Genomic DNA, 24,413 nt, shown 5'->3' on the forward strand with positions numbered 1-24,413 from the left:
CATTACGGAAATAAACCATTAACTACCAAAAACAAAATACACTGAATATTTCACTTGATATTGTGATTTTCACTTATACAAAATTATTTTTTTGTTTTCAAATCAAACTGAAAGAAAATCCTCTCCATCCAGCTGTAATGATGTCGCGTGATAACGCGTGTCCTAATCACCCAAAATGCACCGTTCATGCCACGTTCTAGTCTTCCGTCAGGGGAAAACTAGCGTTTTTAAATAAATGGAAACGTATTTCTTAAATTTCGCGTTATTTAGCGTTTTGTTAGAAATTTCGCGCAAAACTGCCAATTTCGCGTTTTATCGCGCAGCGGAAACCAATGAAAATACACATAGAATATCATAAAATGTCAAGAAACTGAAGATTAATTAATTTTGACACATTTCATTTTATTGCGCATTGCGAAAAACTTGCATCTACTAATAGTGAACAAATCCGTCATTCTCGCTAAGGCGTGTAACAGTTTCGACAAAGATCCTATTGTTTCTATATATCCAGTCTTACGAGAAGGAGGAAATCTTACACTTCACAAGTAAATTGCAAGATATTATGTGATCACGCATAGTCAATTATAGCTACGCGTACCATCCGTTTGTTAGCTTGCAAAAGGACCTAATCCGTTGCTAGTTGCTAGTCGCCAGTTGACAATGTTGTGAATCTTTGCGTTGTAGAGTGTAACTGGCAGGATCACTCAGAACTCCATAAGGCAGCTGAATGCTGCACAATTTATGAATTCGTAATTCGCTTAAACAGTCTTTATGTATCAAGTTTGAAAGTTAATTTTACAGAAGCGAAGAACAAGCAGAAATAGCTGAGACAGTGTGAAAAAGTGACATTTATGAAGAATTTAACTACTCACTTTAATTTAACTACTGACTACTAAGTATGAAATAAGGACTTTTACAAATCCGTATGTATAATTAGCGCAGAAAGGGCATCTCCAGTAACTCCCTACTTTCTTGACCGGTGAGTACCAGGATCGATATGTGTATGCAGAGAACCAGTAAGCTCTGTAGGTCACAAATACGTTGGTCTCGATGTCGCTAAGTGAAGTGTGTTGGAACAGAATTCGAAAAACTGGTCGAAGGTCCCGACAGTGTTGTAGTCACTTCTCGGATCACCATGCGCCACTGAAGAGGCTTTAGGTGGAAATACATGTGTCTATCCTTATCTCCTGACTTTTTTGTAATTTTATGTCGCATATTACCCATAAAATCACAGAGATCCAGCAAGATCCTTACAAGAAGTGACGAGAACCGGCCAGAAATGAACAGATTGTTTACTTGTGGGGCTACGTATAGCCGGTGACCGACGGGCCCTTGGGCAACGTCAATATGTGGAGAACGCGCAGACACGCTAGTTTCTGAGTATGCAAACCCCGATGTCGCATTTAAAGTTGTTACAGTGCCACGACCCAAAACAGCCAGACACTGCTGATCGCTCTTGGCTATTTCGATAAGCTTGGTTTTTAGATGTGTGTGTTTCAGGAGACAAATTGGAATGTGCCTCACCCATAACATACTTCTAGCTACGGGTCTGCTGGGTATCACAACCAAGCCCAATAATGAGTTTCAAGTGGAACCAAACCAAGCTCAGCTGACTAAAATAGCCGGGAGCGATCAGCAGTGTCTGGCAGTTTTGAGCTCTGGCACTGGAAGAAATTTCAAAGGTGAAATCGGGGTTTCCATATCGGGAAACTAGCGTGTCTGCTCATTTTCCCTATATCCACATTCCCGAGGGGCTCGTCGGTCACCGGAGATACGAGCCCCCACAAATAAACAATCCGTGCTACTGAGCAGTTTCTCGACACTTCTTGTGACGATCCTACTGGATCTCTGTGGTATCATGGCTAATGTGACAGCATAGAATGCGCAGCAAAGTCAGGAGATGAGGATAGACCCAAAGATCTTCACCGGAAGCTCCTTGAGTAGCACACGGTGACCCGAGAAGTGACTACAACAGTGTCGGGACCGTTGATCGGTTTTTTGAATTCTTGCGACATCGCAACCAACCAATGGCGTAACGAAAGGTTTGGAGGTCCTCCCACATATAGTTTGGAGTGGGGCCAGTTCTCTACGTTCCATTTCACGATTTGGGGCCCCCTGATGGCTTGAGGACCCTGAAACCAACGTATTCGTGACATGCATTCTCTACATACCCATATCGACCCTGATACTCACCGGTCAAGAAAATAGGGAGCCAACAATGCATTGGGTGGAGATGCCCTTTTGTTTGAAGTACTAAGTTGTGATCTTTGCTTGGAAAGTCGCACTCATTTTTTTATGAATAAGGAGTGACATATTATAGTCAAGTGTATTCGATAATGAATATATAACATATCGCACAGTAATATATTTATCAGCTTTTGCGTTATTCCTGTTAAAAGAAAAGCCTACGAGTGCCATCTTAGATTTTTTAGACTATTGGATATCGTTCTTCAATACCACCTCTATCCTCGTGGACATGTTTCATCTGAGGAGAACCTTAGCATAAGTTTATCTTTTTCATTATAATAAAAAAAAGAGCATGCACGCCTATCAAAATAGTGACACAATGGGAAAAACGATAAAAGTAAGTTGAGAGCACAGAAAAAACGTCAATAGGTGTCTTTAAAAATGGTGATCATACTATAATTAAAATGGCGACTTGAATATTTTTTTAAAAAAGTAAATAAATTGTTGATCCAAATATAGTCAAGCCTGAAATACTATAATATTCGAATTTGTCAAGAATTAAGTTCATTCCATTACATCTTATTTTTCAACACCTAAAAAGAGAGATTGATAATTGTACAACCTCTATAGTAGTTAGAAAATTTCTTAAGAACCAATAATTAGTGTTAATCGAAATTTAAGTACAGCATTTCGTGCAGTGCAGTACGTATCATCCAAGAACGACTGCAGTGTAAACGTTAGCATTATTCTTAATTTGAATAGCGGAAGCGCAATGAGTATCCGTGGTATGTGATGAGAAGCGAGTGTATTTTAACCTAGCACACATTCGTACTTTTCATCATGTGCGGAAGTTGTGGAGGAATTGGAGTCAGCAGAGAAATCAATTATTGGCAGTTCGATCTACAGGTGTATGAAGATAAAAGGTAGTTTGTGATCTTCTCATTGTTCCGCAAAAGAGCAGCAGTTAGGATACGACTCTAAGGAACCTCTAACAGGCTCTTCGCTAACAAGGGGAGTTCGGGAGAAAACACTCGCCTGCAGAGAAACTAAGCATGCCATTTCAAGGACCAATTCATGCTGATCACAACAAGCTAATAAAATTCCTCTATGGTTGAGAACTGTTCGAGACATTCATCTTGGAAGTTTATATGAAAAAAAAAAATGAGTATATGCGCATTTAAACGCGTTTAGTACATTATTAGCAATGAATATTGACATACGAATTGAAATCTATCGGAGGTAACAGAAACAACTGGTCGGCAATAACTAACGGGTTTGTTAGTTAAAATTAGTCATTATGCTGTTCACAATAATGATAGGTTAGAGATGAAAATTGTTCTTTTGTTCTATGAAGAAATGACGCAGGCAAAAGACTTCCTTACACAATGAACAATTTATATGTGCAATTGCGTTGCATCCGTCAAGGCAATAGTTCGCATAACCAAAGCGAAAAGTTAAATTCGACAGGTGATCCAAAAGGTTCAATTTGGTCGGCAACCTTCCTTGTGGAACGCAAACTGAAACATTCCAATGTATCGAGGTGATCGGAACTGATTCATTAGCATGGACACTCCCTTTATTTGATTATTTCAGTGCTACATCATAACGTCGGGATGAAGACGTTTCATACTATGTACAAATCTTCTGGCATAAACTTTGATTGGTCGGAATCCAAACATCAAATGGTTGTACAATCGTGTGCAAATCGTGCATTTAACGTTGAATCTCTCGAAAAATTCTCGACCATACAGGAATTTTATTAGCTTGTTGCAATCAGCATGAATTGGCCCTTAAATGGCATGTTTAGTTTCTCTGCAGACGAGTGCTTTCTCCGGAACTTCCCTCGTAAGCTTGCCCTGCTTTTTTAGATTTTAGTGTATAAGTTAAAGACAATGGAGAATATATATATGTTCCTGAGTTATGACGTCATAAACTGTTAATTCTAAAATTATAAGAAATCACAAGAAATTACTTACGGTTTTTCTGGGCCAACAAGTTGAGGAGCAGTAGTTGTCTCTGGAGTAACTGTCACTTTCGCACTTATATCACTTCTTCCAACTTCATTGGTGGCTGTACAGCAGTAAATGCCACTGTCTTTTGGAGTTGCACCAACCACTATTAGTTGAACTGTACCCTCATTATCGAGAGTCATAATCGTGCGCCTGCTCGGTCGTAGTTTAACACCATCCCTATGCCTGAGGAACAAAGGAAATCTAGTATTACACTGCACACTAATGGTTAGAAGCCAAACTTCCAAACTGGCCAAAAGACTATACTGAGGATAATAAGTGTATAGTTTGTACCAAATTTCACAGAAGTAAATCCCCACGCTGAGCGGGTTTGCATATCCAGGCTCCTAACTATGAAAATATTTACGATCACTCCAACCCCAATCATTTCACAGATTCAACCTGTTGTATAAAAGTTATTAGGACATAAAATTGAATGTAATTTATACGAAAAACCCTTTTATGCATTGCAAGATCTGTAACGTCCAAATATTCACCACAAACTTATAGTTGTATCGACATAAACAAAACAAAAAAGTGTGGAGCAGGAAACCACTTTACAACACAAAAGTCAAAAGAGGTCACTGAAGACATACGAACTGGTCGAGCGGTTTGGGTGACTAGTCTGTCAATCAGAAGTTTATGTGTTCAAACCCTGTAGAAAATATTCGTTTTGTTTTTTTTTTTCTTAAAAGTGTGTTCCTATTTTCATCAGAGGACTGAGAACATTTCTTTGAATAAATCTTTGGAAATTACTTTTCTCTCAAATTCGATTAGAAGCGAACATTATATGAATTGCTAATCTAAAATCCACAGCTGAGAACAAAATATTAAGTATGTTCAATATGTCATTATTATCATTTGATTTGTAATTAAAAAGTAATTATAAGCATTGACGATTTCAGAAGATTCTCCCCGGTAATGGTCAAGATATGAATGAGAAAAAACTGATAAAACATTATTAGTCTACTTTGAGCATGATCGAAAATAACTTATGGCCACGAAGGGGAAATTTATGTCGACAGGGTCTCAAATTCTCCGACGGGTCATGACCTGAAATTATCATTGTTTGAAAGGTTTCCTTAACAAATAGAATATTATATTTATTTCTCCTTCTACGTTTTGAAATGGAAAAATCATAATTTTAAATAGAATTATAATACGATAAGCATAAAGATTTATACAACTAATGAAGTAAATATCCTTGTGTAAGTTATCGATTTCTATTCGGATTAAAACTCGAATATTCGTTTGCATCACATTTTAAAGTAAATCCTCTCTATATATAGTTCCTACTGGAAAGCATGTTTAACTCCAATTACTTAATCAATATTTTTAATAATATATTTTTATTGTAATACTCTTACTATTCAATGTTGTATGCACTTAATTTCCCAAAGCAAAACCTCACAAATGTATAATTGACTAGTAAATATTATCAAATAAATTATCATTTAGTTTACGTAAACATTGCATCGCCTGATTTGAAACTTCGTATTTTAAATAATAATAATAATAATAATAATAATAATAATAATAATAGTAAGACAAGAACACGAACACAAAAACATCCACATAGGTATGACAGTTAAAATTCCTAACCTCCCCCACGGGGAATCGAACCCGGGACCACATACACCTGAGGCACACGTGCTAGCCACTAGACCGGCGGGAAGAGCAAATAAAATGTATTTTGTAGTGTCTGAAGTTTATAGCTATTTCACCCTGTTGTAGTATGTTTATTGATTTTTTAATGTTTACCGTATTCGTTACTTTGAGGAATGATATATATTATTGATATAGGTTTTATTACATATTCGGCCATAAATATTATATAAATTATCAGAATTATTCATGATCTTCCATGGAAATTCACTGGTGCATGCGCAGTAGACAGACAGTGTAATTGGAGGATGAGTTCAACAGAGATTATAGGGCTATATTCCGCCGATTATATTTTATTTAATAACTATTTAGAAGAGGTAACGAAAACGAGTCTACATAATGAAGATGGAATTTCCGTAGAAGATAGAATGGTGAGGTGTATACGGTTTGGGGTTGATATGGTTGTTGTTGTAGAATCTAAAAAGAAAATTAATAAGATGTAGAAAACTTGAGAAAGGCTTGTGAAGAATATGGGATGAAAATAAATGTTAGAAAGACAAAATCCATGGTGATTGAAACGAAGCGATCGGTGTGAAATATAGAAGTAGGAGCGGGAAAAAACAACAAGTGATTAGTTTTCGATATCTGAGTACTATTACTAGTGATGATTTGACATGCGAACGTGAAATAAAAGCAAGGATAGAAATGGCGAAAAGAGCCTTTAGGATGGAGGAAATAGTATTTTGAGGGGTATGGTGGCAGGGAAGAGAGGGAGAGGACGAATTAGACTATATAGAAACAGAATTAGGCTATTGGCGATATCAAAACAGAAAAATCGTATGTGAAGATGGAGAGGTTAACAGAAGATCGTGGAGCATGGCAGCTTCTCAGCTGCGGTAAGTGACCCGCTGGTAATGGCGGAATACTTCTGATATAATGATACTGATGATGCACAGTAGGAACAGAAATATCCACTTTACTGTCATTGCTAATACGAATCACAATGCAAATTTCTACAGGTTGTCAAAATACCTCGCTCTAAAAGCTGTAGAAAACTATCTGTTACTATGCGAGGGAAAATCATAGGTCGAGCAACAATTAGACAAATTGCCATTCAGATAGCTAGGGGTATGAGCTGTGACGAGAAAACAGTGAAGAAATTGATTTAGCGGTATGAAGAAGGTAGTGAATATTTCACATCTTGGCCAAGAAGTAGGAGACCAATAATAATAATAATAATAATAATAATAATAATAATAATAATAATAATAATAATAATAATAATAATCATCATCATCATCCCAGGAATTTATATTTATTTCCAGCAAAACTTTTGCATACCCTCCTAGTGCAATATGATGTTTTTGTAAAACGGCAATTATAAAATTGTCAAGCTGAATTTGAAAGTCATAATAAGTAGTGCTTTATTTACTTATTGCACAATTCTTTTATGCCAGTAGCTTTCGCCACCTTACTCGCTCTTCATGCTTACTCAGGAGGAAGCTGCAGGTCCCTAGGTTGGGAACTACTGCTTTCCACCAAGGAATTCAGACAGCCTGTTAGAAATTTGCGTTCTTACCAACATCAGAAAATTGTGTTCTTCTGTTTCTACTGCGCATGCACCAGTGAATTTCCATGGAAGATCATGAATAATTCTGATAATTTATATAATATTTATGGCCGAATATGTAATAAAACCTATATCAATAATATATATCATTCCTCAAAGTAACGAATACGGTAAACATTAAAAAATCAATAGACATACTACAACAGGGTGAAATAGCTATAAACTTCAGACACTACAAAATACATTTTATTTGTTCTTCCCGCTGGTCTAGTGGCTAGCACGTGTGCCTCAGGTGTATATGGTTCCGGGTTCGATTCCCCGTGGGGGAAGTTAGGAATTTTAACTGTCATACCTACATGGATGTGTTCGTGTTCTTGTCGTTCAAGGTTAATGGAAAAGATTGTAAAACGTGTATAACCGAGTAGAAAATAGAGACAAGTTACTCATATGTCAGATACGTTCGGTGAATCAGTTAACTTAAAGAAAAGAAAATAGTGTCCAAGGCATTTGTCTGTAATTGTAAAAAAAAAAAAAAAAAAAAAAAAAAAACTCTTAAAAGTTACTTTCAAACCCACCAAAGAAACATTTTTCTTTTACCTGTTCTCGAAGTTCCTCTTCGTATTTCTATCTGATTCGATTAAATAGAGCTTCGAATAGAGACTATGTTGAATTCATTTATTGACTAAGCCTGAAATTCTGATAAAGATATGGCTATGATTTTACTACTACTACTATTATTATTATTATTATTATTATTATTATTATTATTATTATTATTATTATTATTATTATTATTATTATTATTATTATTATTTAAAATACGAAGTTTCAAATCAGGCGATGCAATGTTTACGTAAACTAAATGATAATTTATTTGATAATATTTACTAGTCAATTATACATTTGTGAGGTTTTGCTTTGGGAAATTAAGTGCATACAACATTGAATAGTAAGAGTATTACAATAAAAATATATTATTAAAAATATTGATTAAGTAATTGGAGTTAAACATGCTTTCCAGTAGGAACTATATATAGAGAGGATTTACTTTAAAATGTGATGCAAACGAATATTCGAGTTTTAATCCGAATAGAAATCGATAACTTACACAAGGATATTTACTTCATTAGTTGTATAAATCTTTATGCTTATCGTATTATAATTCTATTTAAAATTATGATTTTTCCATTTCAAAACGTAGAAGGAGAAATAAATATAATATTCTATTTGTTAAGGATACCTTTCAAACAGTGAAGATTTCAGGGCATGACCTGTCGGAGAATTTGAGATCCTGTCGACATAAATTTCCCCTTCGTGGCCATAAGTTATCTTCGATCATGCTCAAATGGACTAATAATGTTTTATCAGTTTTTTCTCATTCATATCTTGACCATTACCGGGGGGGAAACTTCTGAAATTGTCAATGCTTATAATTAGTTTTTCACTACAAATCAAAGGATAATAATGACATATTGAACATACTTAATATTTTGTTCTCAGCTGTGGATGTTAGATTTGCAATTCATATAATGTTCGCTTCTAATCGAATTTGAGAGAAAAGTAGTTTCCAAAGATTTATTCAAAGAAATGTTCTCAGTCCTCTGATGAAAATAGGAACACACTTTTAAGAAAAAAAAAAACAAAACGAATATTTTCTACAGGGTTTGAACATATAAACTTCTGATTGACAGACTAGTCACCCAAACCGCTCGACCAGTTCCTATGCCTTCAATAACCTCTTTTGACTTTTGTGTAAAGTGGTTTCCTGCTCCACACTTTTTTTATTTTGTTTGTTTGTTTATGTCGATACAACTATAAGTTTGTGGTGAATATTTGGACGTTACAGATCTTGCAATGCATAAAAGGGTTTTTCGTATAAATTACATTCAATTTTATGTCCTAATAACTTATATACAACAGGTTGAATCTGTGAAATGATTGGGGTTGGAGTGATCGTAAATATTTTCATAGTTAGGAGCCTGGATATGCAAACCCGCTTAGCGTGGGGATTTACTTATGTGAAATTTGGTACAAGGAAAATACACATGTGGAAAGAATGCGCATTACTGTATTTAATCCTTAAGAGGCCTGATCACTGCGAAATTAAAATACTGCTAATTTTAAAGTAATGATGTGATACCTTCAAATAGATAAAAGGAAATCGAAATGTGGAACAAGAGCGCCCTAGACAATATTATTCTGCATGAGGTACCGTTATCACGAGTCACCTAGTAGCTTTCCGTTTGCAGACATTTAGAAACGCGAAAATAAATGCCGGTTTTCTAAATGGCTGGAAATCGAAAGCAGATAAATGAGTCGTGATAACGGTATCTTATGTAAAATAATATTGTCTAGCGGGCTCTGGTTCCACTTTTAGGTTATCTTTTATCTATTTGAAGATATCACATAATTACTGTAAAATTAGCAGTATTTTAATTTCGCCGTGATGGGGCCTCTTAATTAACATTGGTGAATATGGCATGATATAGAAAAGTGTTTAGTAGAGCAGATATTTCGAAGAAAAAAAAATCAAATTTTGATGGTAAGTAGGGTTGGGCACGAGTCGAGCTAAAACTAGACTCGACTCGAAACTCGAACTGATTTCGATTCGAATTTCGAGTAGAGTCAAACGTAATTTTCTTGAGTCGAGTTCCGAGCCGAGTCACTGTTTTAAGGTTGAGTTTCGAGTCGAGTCGAGTTTGATAAATGACTCGCTCGTCCAGCTCGTTTTAAGTCGTTTAGAAATCATTGCCTGATTAGACCGGAAAGTGAAAGCCATGAGTAATGTAAGCAGTAATGTAGAATATTTTTGGTGTTGTGCACAAGATGGGACACAGCTCGTATCTCGTCTCGTCTTGATTAACGATATGACAATGGATTTTTATAACGAGACAGCCTGAAATGTAGTGAGCACCAATATAAATACATATATACTGTAGTTCTTACCATCAAGGTTGAGACCTGAACGGTCGAATTTTTGAGCCCAAGCAAAAGCCGAACACGGCTAGTGATATCAACCGGCTCAGCTCAGTTCAAGTGAGCGAACAGCTCGAGCCGATGCGGTTGGAATGAGGGACCGACTCGGCTCGAGTCGGCTTGGTTGGGGTGAGCCATTAGCTCGGTTTGTTTCAGCTCGAGCCGGCTCGGTTGGGTGAAATGTTGGCTCGACTCAGTGAATGAGCTGTGAGCCGAGCCGCTGACAACTCTAAACCCGGGCTGAGATGTTTCGAACATGTTCGGCCGGCGCCTTATAACTTTTAACAGTTTTTGGTTCGAGCCCGAATATTTGCTCCTCCGGAAATTAAACCCAGAACCTCGTGTACGATGTACTTGCCTCCTAGACTTCACGACTACCGAGGTCAGCAGTCAAGTAGTTTCTAGTATTCAGATACAAAACTCTTTTTTATGGTTATACACGGTGTAATAATAATAATAATAATAATAATAATAATAATAATAATAGGAACAAGAAGAAATTGTAGTAGTAGTAGTAGTAATTATCGTTGATAATAATTATATTGTCTATTAACTTGAAACTACACACAGCATTGGTTCGATTTGGCTCGTTTGGCTCGACGCTACTCGAAACTCGAGTCAAATTCCAGTCGAGTTTCGAACCGAGTTGGAGGAAATTTTTCAAGCCGAGTTCTCGAGTCGAGCTCAAAGATCTTTGTTTCGAGTCGAGTCGAGTTTCAATGAAAACTCGCTCGTGCCCATCCCTAATGGTAAGTAACGCAAAAACAGTGCCACAGAAAACACTGCAAACATATCATCATCTTAAAGCAATGTACACTCATGTCAAAAATTATTGTCGCATGTCTATAAATACGTTGTTGTAGGAATATAATTTGATAACGAGTTTGCCCGGTATTTCTTATGATGTTAGTACGTGTATAATTTGCAAATATATGTATGTGAAAAATTTCGTGTCAAAAGAGCAGTAAATAAGAACAATAAACGAAAATTCAACTTTCTTGTCCATTTAGCAACATTTTATTTTACTAATTCTAATTTTCGTATTTATAATTATTTTACCACAAATATACACTTCTTGATTATACACATAGAATCAGTATTAAAAGTACCCTGCAAAATAATTATCAAATTATTTTCTTACAAGAAGACAGTTATAGATATGCGACAATCATTTTGGACATGAGTATACCATGACGATCCCGAACACCCTACGAAAACAGAAATAGTTAAAAATTTAACAATACTTCCGTTTTCAATACTTATTTTCAGAGAGAAAAACGGTAAGATACCAAGATGCGGTTTTCTGCAATCGATTCGTTGTCTCGTGAGTAGGTTCTATCACCTTCATTAACCCTCTGCTCAAACTAAATCAAATTAGCCATTTCTGGTTCAAATTAGCCATTTCTGGTTCGAACACTTATCGCCACGAAACAAAAATGGTCATAGATAGCGGTAAGTGGTTTCCCACAATCGTTCAATGTCTCATGAGAGCATATTTTCACAACCCCAATACTCTACCGAACACGAAAGTGGTTGGAATTTAATGCTACTTCCGGTTTGAATATTGATTTTCATAGAACAAAACGGTATAAGATATCCAGATGCAGTCTTTTCAATTGATTCAGTGTCCAAAGAATAGGTTTCATCTCCTCCGTTAACCTTGTATTCAAACTGGAAACGGTTCACATTTAAAATTTTCGGTTTCAACGTTTATCGCTATAAAAGGAAATGTATTAGAAGGCGACAAGTGATTTTCTGCACTCGATTCGGGATGTCAAGAGAATATGCCAGCACATTCCGCAACACCCTACTAAAACCGGAAGAGGTTGAAAACTGGTTCTTCTTCCGGTTACAATACTGATTTCTGTAGAGAAAGAAAACAGTAAGATATATCGACAAGCAGTTTTTCTTTTTCTTTTTCTTTTTTTATTTTTGCAATCGATTCCTCTTCCCAAGAGCACGTTCTATCTCCTCCCTTAACCCTCTATTGAATCCGGAAGTCGTTAAAATTAACCATTTTCAGTTTCAACATTTATCGCCATAGAACAAAAATGGTAATACGTAACGACAAATTGTTTTCTGCTATTGATTCATGGTCTTAAAGATACATACCATCACAACTCGCAACTTTCTGCCAAAACCGTAAGTGGTTAAAATTTACTACTACTCCTGGTTACAATACTGATTTCCATAGAGTAAAAACGGTAGAGGATATCAAGATGCATTTTTTTCAATCGTTTCAATAGTTGAAACAATCATAAATTTGAAGTGTGAATCGTTTCAAAGTCATAAAAGAAATGAAACTGGGAGAAGGCCTTTTCAGCCTCTACTCGGGATTACTTTGCACCGGTCTAAAGTAACCCCTTAGATAGGATATTTTTACTGCTGGTACCTCCATCTTTCTAATTTTAGGTAAATTTCCTATTGAGGTAGATGACGGAATGGATTTGTTGTTGGAAAATAAGTTACGAACAGTGGCGGATCCAGAAAATTAGTTTGAGAGGGGTTTCACTCAGAAAAGCTTAGTTTCTTTTTAAGAAATCACTACATTTTTTGTTTAGGCGGGCTTGAAGCTTATACGCATAGGAATTACTAACATTAGATTAAAAGAAAAGAAATCATGCAATGTTGTTGGGCTTCAGCCTGAAAGCCCCAAACTCCGTAAATTCCACTGATTTCATTTGGAATGATATTCTTGGACATAAAGAGCAACCAAAGCAAATCAATTCATAGGAACTTTTTTCTGTTTCTGAGTTGGAATTTTTGTGGGACTTATGCTGAACTATCAGAATATGTTACTGTGTTGGTACCAGAACATATATAATTTTCTTTACAAATATCGATAATTCATACTAAGTACTGATACCGGTACAATAATTCTAATATCAATATTTGTAGATTGCATGCAGTTTTGTGTAGGAAGTGAAATGCATAGATACTGGAGGAAAAACATTGTACAGAAAAATTATGTTCATATGTTGAACATACTTTTTTGTATTTTGTGCAAAGTATCCTTACCTATGGGGTAACTTTGCACCAAAGTTTATATTTCAATAACTATGGTCATACTGAATGTTTACTAATGCACTTGCACGAACGTTTTCCTTATATATCTAGTTATTATATGTTTAAAATACAGTGTTCTAAATTATTACGTTTGTAAGTTACATGATATTTCCTTTAAAATTCCTTAAGTCTGCTGCAAAGTAACCCTTTCTTACAATATTAGAAATATGTGTATTTTTAACTCACTTATATCTAACTTGCAAAATAGCACTTAAATGAAGAATATATCTTATTTAGAAAATGTTGATAACATAAAAGTAAGACACTATACTAACCACATAACTCCTACAGATGGATATGCTTCAACTCTCGCAATAAGTCTAATTTCTCCGTGTTCTTTTACTACACAGTCATCCATTCCATACAAAAATTCTGGTGCGACATATGCCCTGATTCCTTTATCAACTACCAAATGGCTTTTGCATGATACTGAACCGTGGTCATTTCTGGCTGTGACAGAATAAGACCCAGAATCTTCGCAGAGTGTATTGCTTATTTCCAGTGTATGAAAGTTGTCATCGCTCCAGAAGGTATGTCGATCTGAAACAGGAATACAAATGGTTATGTTAATTCGTGGACGAATTGTGCATTCGATTAAAATTTAATGGGAATTTAAGATCTAAATGCTTGGTTTCGGTATACCATAGCCTCTAGTAATACCTCGACTAACTCAAGATTGCTTCCCACGTTTAACCTTTGGCATAGTTTTGAACATTAGGCTTTAAGTCTTTTATGTTTCTAATTACTGGTGTTTCTCGATCGGACTCCGCCATTCCAGATTTAGAAATTGTAACATACAGGTATCTTTAAACCGAAACAACTGTAAAATGTCATATTACTATGTTGTAGTAAGTAGTCCACACAATGTGATACCTCCAACCTTAAATATAACTGCATATTTCATTAAAATTACATGCAGCGATAAAGGTAATTATGATAGTATTGATTGATTGAGGGAAGTGAAAATGTCACAGAAACATGTGTTGTTGTTTGATTTGTGAGTATATGCTCACTCGGAAAGTTTTCAACACTGATCTGCGTTTACTATCTCCTTTGTCTTTATTTTCATCATTCCTTCCAATGATGATATCAAATTTAGATCATTCTATTTACAAAAACACAAGTTTCTCTTGGGTTGGCAACGCTGTTCATCCGGTGATGTTTGACAATAGACGGGCAGATGTCCTCCTTTTTCTAGTTGCTTCGTGCAAAATTTCGTTTCTCTGTCTCTTGTTTTTTTCCGCTATCACGGTTGGACATTCTAAATTATATTATAATGTGAAAACGTCATTTCATGACTGTTGTCAGGTCGGCACGAGTTAACGTTCTCGCAAAAGCTGCTATTTCACTAATGCGTGTTTACGGTCACATAGAACATTTCGCAGGTGTGCGTATCGTAACACGAAATTACCTCTTAGATAAGGGATACTAATATATATATATATATATATATATATATATATATATATATATATATATATATATATATATATATATATACAGGGTGTGCCATTTTAATTAATCCACGGAAATATCTGAAAAATGATAAAACATAGAAGAAATGTTTGAAGTACACGTTATATATTGCTAAGGGGGAAAACCATTTCCGCCAAAAGTACCCCTCCCCACCCCCCGGAAATGGGGGTAACGGGGGGGGGTAACTTTGAAATGTCAAATGGGAACATGGGTCGAGTAATACCTCGTTCGAAAGGTCTTGGAAAACTAAGTAACGCTGTACCAAAATTTGTTTCATATGGAGCACCAGTTTCAAAATGGCCGCCATGATATAGTTCGGAAACTCCAGTAGCCGTAGTATGAAAACCATGGGAGATAAATGAATGGAACAAAATTGAAATACGTAAATATCATAGGGCATATCGAATGGTGTGGTCCCTGTGATCCCAATGGCCTCCCTGAAGGGGTCTTGGGGGCTAACTTCAAGATTTCAAATAGTAACATGGGTCGAGTGGTACCTCGTTCGATAAATCTTGCAAAATCAAACATCTTGCAGGAGGAAACGATTGAGGTGAAATGGCAGTGTTCTCAAAAGGCCGCCGAAACATAGTATCAGAGAAAAGGTTTAATATCCGTAGTATGAAAGCGATTGGAGATAAATCAACAGAAGAAAAACTGGAGTAGGTAACTGACGTAGGGCACATCGAGAGGTGTTGTCGGGGTGACTCCACTGAAAGGTATCCGGGGCTAACTTAAAAATTTCAAATAGCAACTTGAAGCGATTAACATCATGTCACATAGACAAATGAATATCAAACAGCTTCTGTAAAAATATTTTCGACATGAGACACCGTTTTCAAAATGATCGCCAAGACATGGTGAATGTGTCTAAGAAAACTTCTAGTGCCCATAGTATGAATACGGGTAGAGATAAATGAAAATAACGAAAATAAATAGGAAAACCACGGAGGCGTTCCAAGGCTCGAGAATGATACAACAGAGATAAAAAATATTAGAGTAAAATTGCCATAATGTATAGAGAGATATCCAAGTCTTGCAAAATAATCTTTTCCTGTGCTCTGTATGTGAGTGGGGTGGAAAGTAACAGTGAAAGTTCAAATGAGAACTCTATTTTAATTCGCAAATTAAGGCTACCTTACAAATAGGTATGGTATGGTTGAAACATTTGTTTGTAAGGATGACGCTGTAGTGACTAAAAAAAGGTGAAATTTTATTTGAATGGCAACTCATATCTGTATGGCTAAGTATGATTTGATGCGAAAACAGAAGGAACGTTATACGAAAGAAGTTGTCAAATAATGCAGTTGCTGGAACTTACAAACGTGTGAATTTGCTAATCTCCGTCGCCACAGAAACTTTTATGCAATGCGTGCTGGTTATTCGGAAAGCATTTCGAGGATATACGTACACACTGTTTCGTCCCTCAAGCTCACAATATGACATGAGTGCTAATAGTTAATCAAAATGTAACTGTGGCCAAGGGCGCCCATGTTGTGGTTTCCAATGGAGGCAAGAAAAAGCGACATTTCAAATATAGTTTCAAATTTTGCTGTAGCTATTCTAAAAATTCTATTGAGTTTTCGATATTCCGAAGCACAATTTCCTCTAGGGGGCGAGAGCCCCCCTTGCCCCCCTTATGGGCGCCCTTGACTGTGGCCATCCGCATTAACTGAGTGCACTAATTCTCTATCCCTGAAGTCTGCCTTCCAAACAGCATTGGGTAGGTCAAGCGTACGCCCGAACCGTTGTCCGGTCGGACATTGAAATTTTGAAGTTAGCTCACAAGATCCCTTCAGGGAAGCCGCTGGGATCGCAGGGACCACACCATTCGATATGCCCTATGATATTTACGTATTTCAATTTTGTTCCATTCATTTACCTCCCATGGTTTTCATACTACGGCTACTGGAGTTTCCGAACTATATCATGGCGGCCATTTTGAAACTGGTGCTCCATATGAAACAAATTTTGGTACAGCGTTACTTAGTTTTCCAAGACCTTTCGAACGAGGTATTACTCGACCCATGTTCCCATTTGACATTTCAAAGTTACCCCCCGTTACCCCTATTTCCGGGGGGTGGGGAGGGGTACTTTTGGCGGAAATGGTTTTCCCTCTTAGCAATATATAACGTGTACTTCAAACATTTCTTCTATGTTTTATCATTTTTCAGATATTTCTGTGGATTAATTAAAATGGCCCACCCTATATATATATATATATATATATATATATATATATATATATATATATATATATATATATATATAAACGTGTTCTAAAATACTAAATTTTGCAAATGTATTTCTAATGTGCAGGAACTAATATACGGGGGGAAAATGCAGTAAATCTGCCATACTACAAGTACTTCTCTTACCATCAGCTTGAATTTCTTCTCCATCTTTCTTCCATGTTACTTGAGCCGTTGGATACCCAATTACCTGGCAGGTTAGACGGACTGGATACGTCATCTGTACTCGCCTGTCTCGTAAACGCATTGTAAATTGTGGTGGAGAGTCAGTTAGTGCATCATCCAAAATTCCTCTGAAACAGAATACATATAAAAGAACTGATAAAATTATTTAAAGTAACGGTAACACAGAAAAAAAAAACGTTTAATTATAAATATTAAAATCAGTACTTCAAAACTTTCATTTATAGTACAAAATAAACGAATAAGCCACCACTGTACGGTGCTCAGAGCTTTGAAGATTGTATCATTAATCATGCTATAATAAATGTATTAGTGAAGCTTGCATTTGCGAAATATAAAGAAAATTGTTGTAGACGTGCTTGTAAAACAGCTTCAGATGAATTATATTCAGTTTGTAGCGTAACATTACTTTTCAGCACAAGGGCAGTGTGAGGCATGGATCGGGAGGCATGCCATATGAGCTTCCATCTAGATCAAAATCTGGGTCTCCACTTCAAAGGTGAATTTGCTAACCCATTATACGCGAGGTTTTTTTTTTTTTTTTTTTTTTTTTTTTTTTTTTTTTTTTTCTCAGTGAATATTCTTGCATTCGATTTTCTACCTATTTTATCTGGCAAAAGATATAAGTTATTCACATTATTAGGTTTTAAAGAAAAGAATACCGTATTATAGACTTAGGCTATATAAACAAAAACGTTATAGAAGCTTTCGAAAACATCAACCTAACTCCCCTGCAGAGTCGTACCTAGAGATTTCAGAGCCCGTGGCCAAGCAGAATCCGACACCTCCCTACACTCACCATACGAAACTTTTGCCTCCTTCCTTTTTTCTTTTCGTTTTTCTTTTTCTTTCTTTTTTGTTTGCACATAAGAGAAGCAGCTTTTGTTGTGCTATGCTAATTTTTTATCAAGCTGCTTGGACAGACCATTGCCACAGCCGAAAACATAACGCAACACACGCAAATAGCGTATCATTATGTATTATTTTACAAATAAGACCTGTTTTCAAGAGGCTTTTTTAGACTTTTTGTTAAACTTCATTTGGTTGTATACAAATCTACTTGAAGAACAGTTATGAAAATTTACAGGCATTTACAACGTTTCATACTATCGATAAGAAATGGAATTTCAATACACTAGCAAGTATGTGCTTTTAAAATGTTCCAAATGGGTGATATATAAGTTTTGTAATAATTGTAGATTTATGTAACTTTATTATGTATATGACCACGCAAATAGCATATTAATTTCGATTCGTTTAATACCAACAATTAAAGGTTGAATTTGTTAATGATAGAGTTTCTTTTATTACTCTTAAGGGTCGGTGGCGTGATATTGTTTTAAATGTGCATGCTCCAGCAGAAGATAAGCATGACGATATAAAAACAGTTTTTATGAAGAAGTAGTTGAACGGGTATTCGACCAACTCCCGCAATATCATACGTAAATTCTATTAGGGGATTTCAATGCGAATTTAGGCCGAAAGGATATTTTTAAACTAATTTTAGGGAACGAAAGTCTGCATAAGGAAAGTAATGACAACTATCTTAGACTCGTGAACTTTGCAATATCCAAAAACCTTATCGTGAAGAGTACACAATTCCCACATCGTGATGTTCATAAATACACATGGACCTCGTCAGATGGAAGAACACACAATCAAATTGATCACGTTTTAGTAGATAGAAAAATACAGTCTAGCATAATTGATGTTTGGTCGTTCGGAGGACCTGACTGTGACACTGATCACTATTTTGTAGCAGCAATAATAAGAGATAGATTATTGTTAAATAAAGGGAATATTCAACATCTAAAAACGAAGAGGTTTTAGTTTAAAGAAATCAGAGGAGAACCAGGCTAGAGGGCATACCAGATTGAAGTGTCGAATAGATTCTCGGTTTTAGAAGATTTTGAGAAAACTAGTGTTGAGGATACTTGTGTTCAAATTAGGGATAGCATTAAAATTTCAGCAAGAGAAAGAATGAAGCACGTGGAAATACATAGAGGAACAAATCACGGTTCGACTAGGAATGCACCAACCTAGCGAAGGGAAAACAGGCGAAATTGCGTTGGCTACAAAATCCGAACGATATAACAACAACAAATTTCATCGACATCAGACGGGAAACTTCCAAAATGTATACAACAAAGAAACGCGATTTTCCGAAAGCTAAAATTAATGAACTTGGAGATAATAGTAAAAAAATCGAAACATGTATAAGGGCATCAACGAATTTAAGAAAGGGTATCAACCTCTAGCGCTTAATTTAAAGAGAGATCACGGAACAATTCTTACTGATACAGATGGAATCTTGAATACGTGGAAAGATTTCTTTCACGATTTGGTTAACACGCAATTGAAAACTAATGTTCGTGGGGAAAGGGAAATGCACACAGCAGTACCATATATTCCATAGCCTAGCCGAACAGAAGTAGAAATCGCTATAAAGAAATTAAAGGAACTCAAATCTTCTGGTATAGACGAAATTCCGGCTAAGTTTAGCTGAAGGGGAAATTTTGGAACAAGATACACACTCATTCTTTTTATCTGGAACAAGGAGGAATTATCACAAGAGTGGAAAGAATGAATCATTGTTCCAATTCACAAGAAAGGCGAGAAAGCAGATTGTAATAAGTATCGAGGCATTTTTCTTCTGCCAACATCCTATTAAAATCCACTCAAACATTCTATTATCAAAATTGATCTCATACGCGGATGAAATTATTGTAGATTGTCGGTGCGGATTTAGACGAAATCAATCAACTATCGTCCAAATACAATTTGACAAATACTCGAAAAGAAATGGGAATACAATACCCCAGTACATCAATTATTTATTGATTCTAGAAAGGCTTACAATTCTATTAGGAGAGAAACATTGTATAACATTTTTGCAGAATTTGGAATATCGAAAAAGCTAGTTAGAGTAATTAAGATGTGTTTAAATGAATCTCAAAGTAAAGTCTGAACAAGTAAAGTCAAAATTCTTGTCCACGAGCTTCCATGCCGGGAATGGCCTGAAAAAAGGAGATGTGCTGTCGACGTCATTATTCGACTTTACTCTGAAGTATGCTACCTAGGTATAAGAAAAATCAAAGATAGCAACCAGGGTTTAGAGGTAAATGGTATTCAATGTTGTAAGGCGTATCCTGATGATGTAAATCTTTATAGGAGATGAGAGGAGAACAATAGAAAGAAATGTAAAGGTCTTATTAAGAGCTTGCAGGTTTAGAAGTAAATGTAGAAAGAAACTAAATACATGCAAGTTCGCTGGGATCGTAATTATGTACCTGTCCCAAGTGACCCAAACTTCACTTCCAGTTGGAACTCTGACAGCCACAAACTTCAATTTCTTTCAACATTATCTTATTTTAGCAAGAAAGTTTCGTACTGTTTTGTACCAACAAAAACAAGAAAAAACGTATGTATCTGTTACAGAATGTAGAAAATTTCACTTCCAGCATGTGCAGTTCTAGCTGAACCTTTTTTCGACCATTCCCCTTATATATATATATATATATATATATATATATATATATATATATATATATATATATATATATATATATATATATGTAAGGGAAGTCAGTTTAATATGAGCAGTCCAAAAATATGAGCAGCACCAAGCTGAAACTCACACAGCACACACATAACTTGAGCAAGAGGAAAACAACGAAGTTCGGAGCATTGTTTGGATTTTCATGAATTTGCAGAGAGTAGACTAAGTTCGTTCGCTGCAGTTGTTGTGAAAATTAAAGACAAGTTTATAGATACGTAGAATAAAAAAATGTAGTTTTTTTGGAAATTAAATGTCGACTAAAAGCAGGGAATTCGTGTTACTATTCGGTTCAAAATCTCTTGTCGTCGCGAATTCTGTCGAGGAATTTGAAGCTTAAAATATATAAAACGATAATCATGCCTGTTGTTCTGTATGGTTGCGAAACATGGTCGCTTACTCTGAGGGAAGAACATAGACTGAAAGTATTTGAGAACAGGATCCTGAGAAGAATATTCGGACCCAAGAGGAACGAGAATGGGGAATGGCGGAAGCTTCATAACGAGGAACTACATAGTTTATACGGTTTACCCAACATTGTTAGGGTCGTCAAGTCTAGGAGGCTTAGGTGGGCAGGTCATGTAGCTAGAATGGAAGAAAGTAGAAACACTTTCAAAGTCTTGACTGGTAGACCCATAGGAAAACGACCATTAGGAAGACCTAGGCGCAGATGGGAGGATAATATTAAGATGGATCTCGCAGAGATAGGAATACAAAGTAGAAACTGGATCCAATTAGCGAAGGATAGAAGTCAGTGGAGAGCTTTTGTGAACGCGGCACTGAACCTCCGGGTTCCATAGGCCATAGAGTTAGTTAGTTAGTTAGTTTAGTTTAGTTTTTTTGGAGCTACAGTTAAAACAGGGTAATGGATAACAAGATAAAACTTGGTATCTATGCGTTGTATATAATTTGTCACTGGAATTATAGTCAGTTCTGTCTAGGAACACAACGTCAATCTTTTGTTCACTTCTTTTCTATAAACAGAGTTGCCAACTACAATACGTTAAAATAACATCAGCAGTCTGTGAAATATTGAGCTTTTGAATTCAGTTTAATATGGACACACATTTTTTTAAAAGTAATGACAGAAATGGACGTGAAAAGCTTTGGCAGATGTTAACTAAAGTAGACATTCCGTAATAACATAATTTGTAATAACATGGATGATATAAATTCTACAATCTTCAAGTTCTTAATCAGCTTTGACACATTTCCTTCATTTCCAGTCTATCACCCCAGCCCTATGTAGGAGGGGTGTTGTCACAGTCGATGTATGTGTGAAGGTGAACAGGTAGACATCCATAAATAAAACTAAAGCTCAAGTGGATAATAATAGTTCCATTGTAGAAAACACCAGAAATGCTACGCGAAAGAAGAGGACAGGCTCGTCCACACAGTGTGAAGAGAATGATAGTATTTGCCATATTTGTGAAGGAAAGTTTAGTAAAAACTGCAAAAGGGAAATAATGGATCAAGTGTGGTATGCGCCAAGAGTGTTATCATGTCCTATATGTGAAGTTTCAGTGCCGTGAGTTCTTTGTTTGTGATTATAGTAGCAGATTTAATACGTCACACCAATAGACAGGACTCCTGGAATGAACTGTGTTTTACATGTATATGCAACTATCTTTTGCTCGTTATCGTGATCATTTACGTTTTATTTCTTCTTTTGTACATTTTTGTATCTACTTTGTATTTTATGTGAAAATATTAAAAAAGAAATGCTGCTCATATTTGCCTTATGAAGTGCTCATATTACCCTTGTACTACGGAAAATATGATCACTGCGCACCTACCTTACCAACCTGTTTATTACTCATGAACAAAAGTATGCAAAACCTTGTACCTTTTAGCGTTTGCAGACGAAAGATCAGGCTTTCTTTTGGTAAGACCTTTTGTTTTCTGTAATACATCATTTTCATTAACTATGCTCACATTCAACTGACTTCCACTATATATATTTATTCCCCTGTTGTCTAATTCTACTGTGTTTCCCGGTGGGGCCACTCGGTCGAAAAAGTGTAAAACGCTTTTTCAGGCCAAACACCCTGAATGAGGTTTTCCTGGGTTTTCCTCATTCACACCAGGCAAATGCCGGGGTGGTACCTAACTTATAGGTCCCAGGCCGCTTCCTTCCTTCCCCACTCCTTTTTCCATTCACTTTCCCCGGATTGTGTGCTCGCCGAGGGACGTCATCCCTTAAACGTGACGGGCTAAATGGCCTTAGATGTGAAAGCCCAGAAATGTAAATCCTAAATCTAATTCTACTGTTAAATACATATAGCCTAATAATAATCAGAAGATCTTGTTAAATCTTAAACTCCTGCTCGCTGACTTTTCTTGAACTCTCTCAATCATTTAGGTTTAAACTCCTCCTTCTTTCTCCCCTTGATGCGATCACACTACTAAATAGATCCATAAGCCTACATGTGAAAAAGATTGTTCTATGGGAACCACTATTACTTATATTATTATTACTATTTGTTGTATTAAACTTGTTTAACCAGATGTTCGTTTTATCTTTATACTTTTGGGTTTTGTGTCTTCTTTTGAAACACGATGATTTTATGAGATCCTTTATAGTGTTTGTGTGTTCGAATTTTTGTAAGATAAAATATGCCAAATATGTATATATATTTCTTTTTATACTCAAGTTTGTAAGTATTATGCATAACCATTGTAACAATGAAAGTTACGAGAATTAAGCAGAGTTGGGTGGACACACACACACACTACTCCCCTCTAAGTACAACTATCCATTCGAAGTGCACTTCCTCCCTTGATAACCCAACTCTGACGCTGATATATTTCTTTCATGACATGTTCCAACCACAGAGCTTCTAGATAAATGAATACCCTTTCCGAATGTATGCAAAGGAACTTTTAGTCACAAATACTTTCGTTTACAATTAATCCAGAAAGGAGTTCTGACCTACCACGCATGCCCGACTTCTGAACCTTTCCACTCGAGAGGGCAATCGGACTGTAGATTTGTGTTGTGTTGCCCACTCCACTCGGCACACATGAGTTCTTTAAAATCCTCTGTTCTGGAGAGTCTTACCAGCAAATTCAGTCAGGGGTTAGTAATTGGACGCGTAATGACTACAAAGAGTACACAATTGGTTACATACCGCTAATCCCTGGTTTCAGGCCCCGTTAATATGGTCACATTCGAAACCGTGCTTAGGTCAGAAGCATTCGATTGGGTCTGCACGTCCGATCCGAAAGAAACAGCTTCTACGTATTCCTTACCACATTTGTTTGAAAGACTCTGTTCATTAAACAAATATACTGTGTGGTGCATTTCTTAAAAGAGACCCGGGTATAATTACAAGCAGAAGCCACTGAAACCAAAGCGCTCTTTAACTAAGTGGTCCGGTAGATGCATTTCCGTAAGTAGATACCTGGACATTTCTTTCCAGTTGAGTCACTTTCATACGTAATCTATCAAAATTTTGTCTGGACTGCGGTCTTGTAAATAGTGCCAAGCTGAGTAGAAAGTGTAACTCTTTCTCCTAATAGCCAGATACCAAAGT

The 24,413-nt window shown here is 36.2% G+C and overlaps 1 protein-coding gene across 4 annotated transcripts in view; it reads right to left on the reverse strand.

Moving 5' to 3' along the window:
• LOC145674687 (uncharacterized) overlaps positions 1 to 24,413 on the reverse strand; it is a 1,315,729-nt gene that overhangs the window by 560,019 nt on the left and 731,297 nt on the right. For all 4 annotated transcript variants that reach the window (XM_081744920.1, XM_081744917.1, XM_081744916.1 and 1 more), the window contains 3 exons: positions 17,265 to 17,431; positions 13,689 to 13,953; positions 4,164 to 4,382 (listed from right to left, as the gene is read on the reverse strand). In XM_081744920.1, the coding sequence (XP_081601046.1) occupies positions 4,164 to 4,382; positions 13,689 to 13,953; positions 17,265 to 17,431 (651 nt within the window). The remainder of the gene's footprint in view (positions 1 to 4,163; positions 4,383 to 13,688; positions 13,954 to 17,264; positions 17,432 to 24,413) is intronic.

This window comes from Thermobia domestica, chromosome 17, assembly GCF_964235325.1.
Source record: "Thermobia domestica chromosome 17, izTheDome1.hap1.1, whole genome shotgun sequence".
NCBI classification, from domain to species: Eukaryota; Metazoa; Arthropoda; class Insecta; order Zygentoma; family Lepismatidae; genus Thermobia; species Thermobia domestica.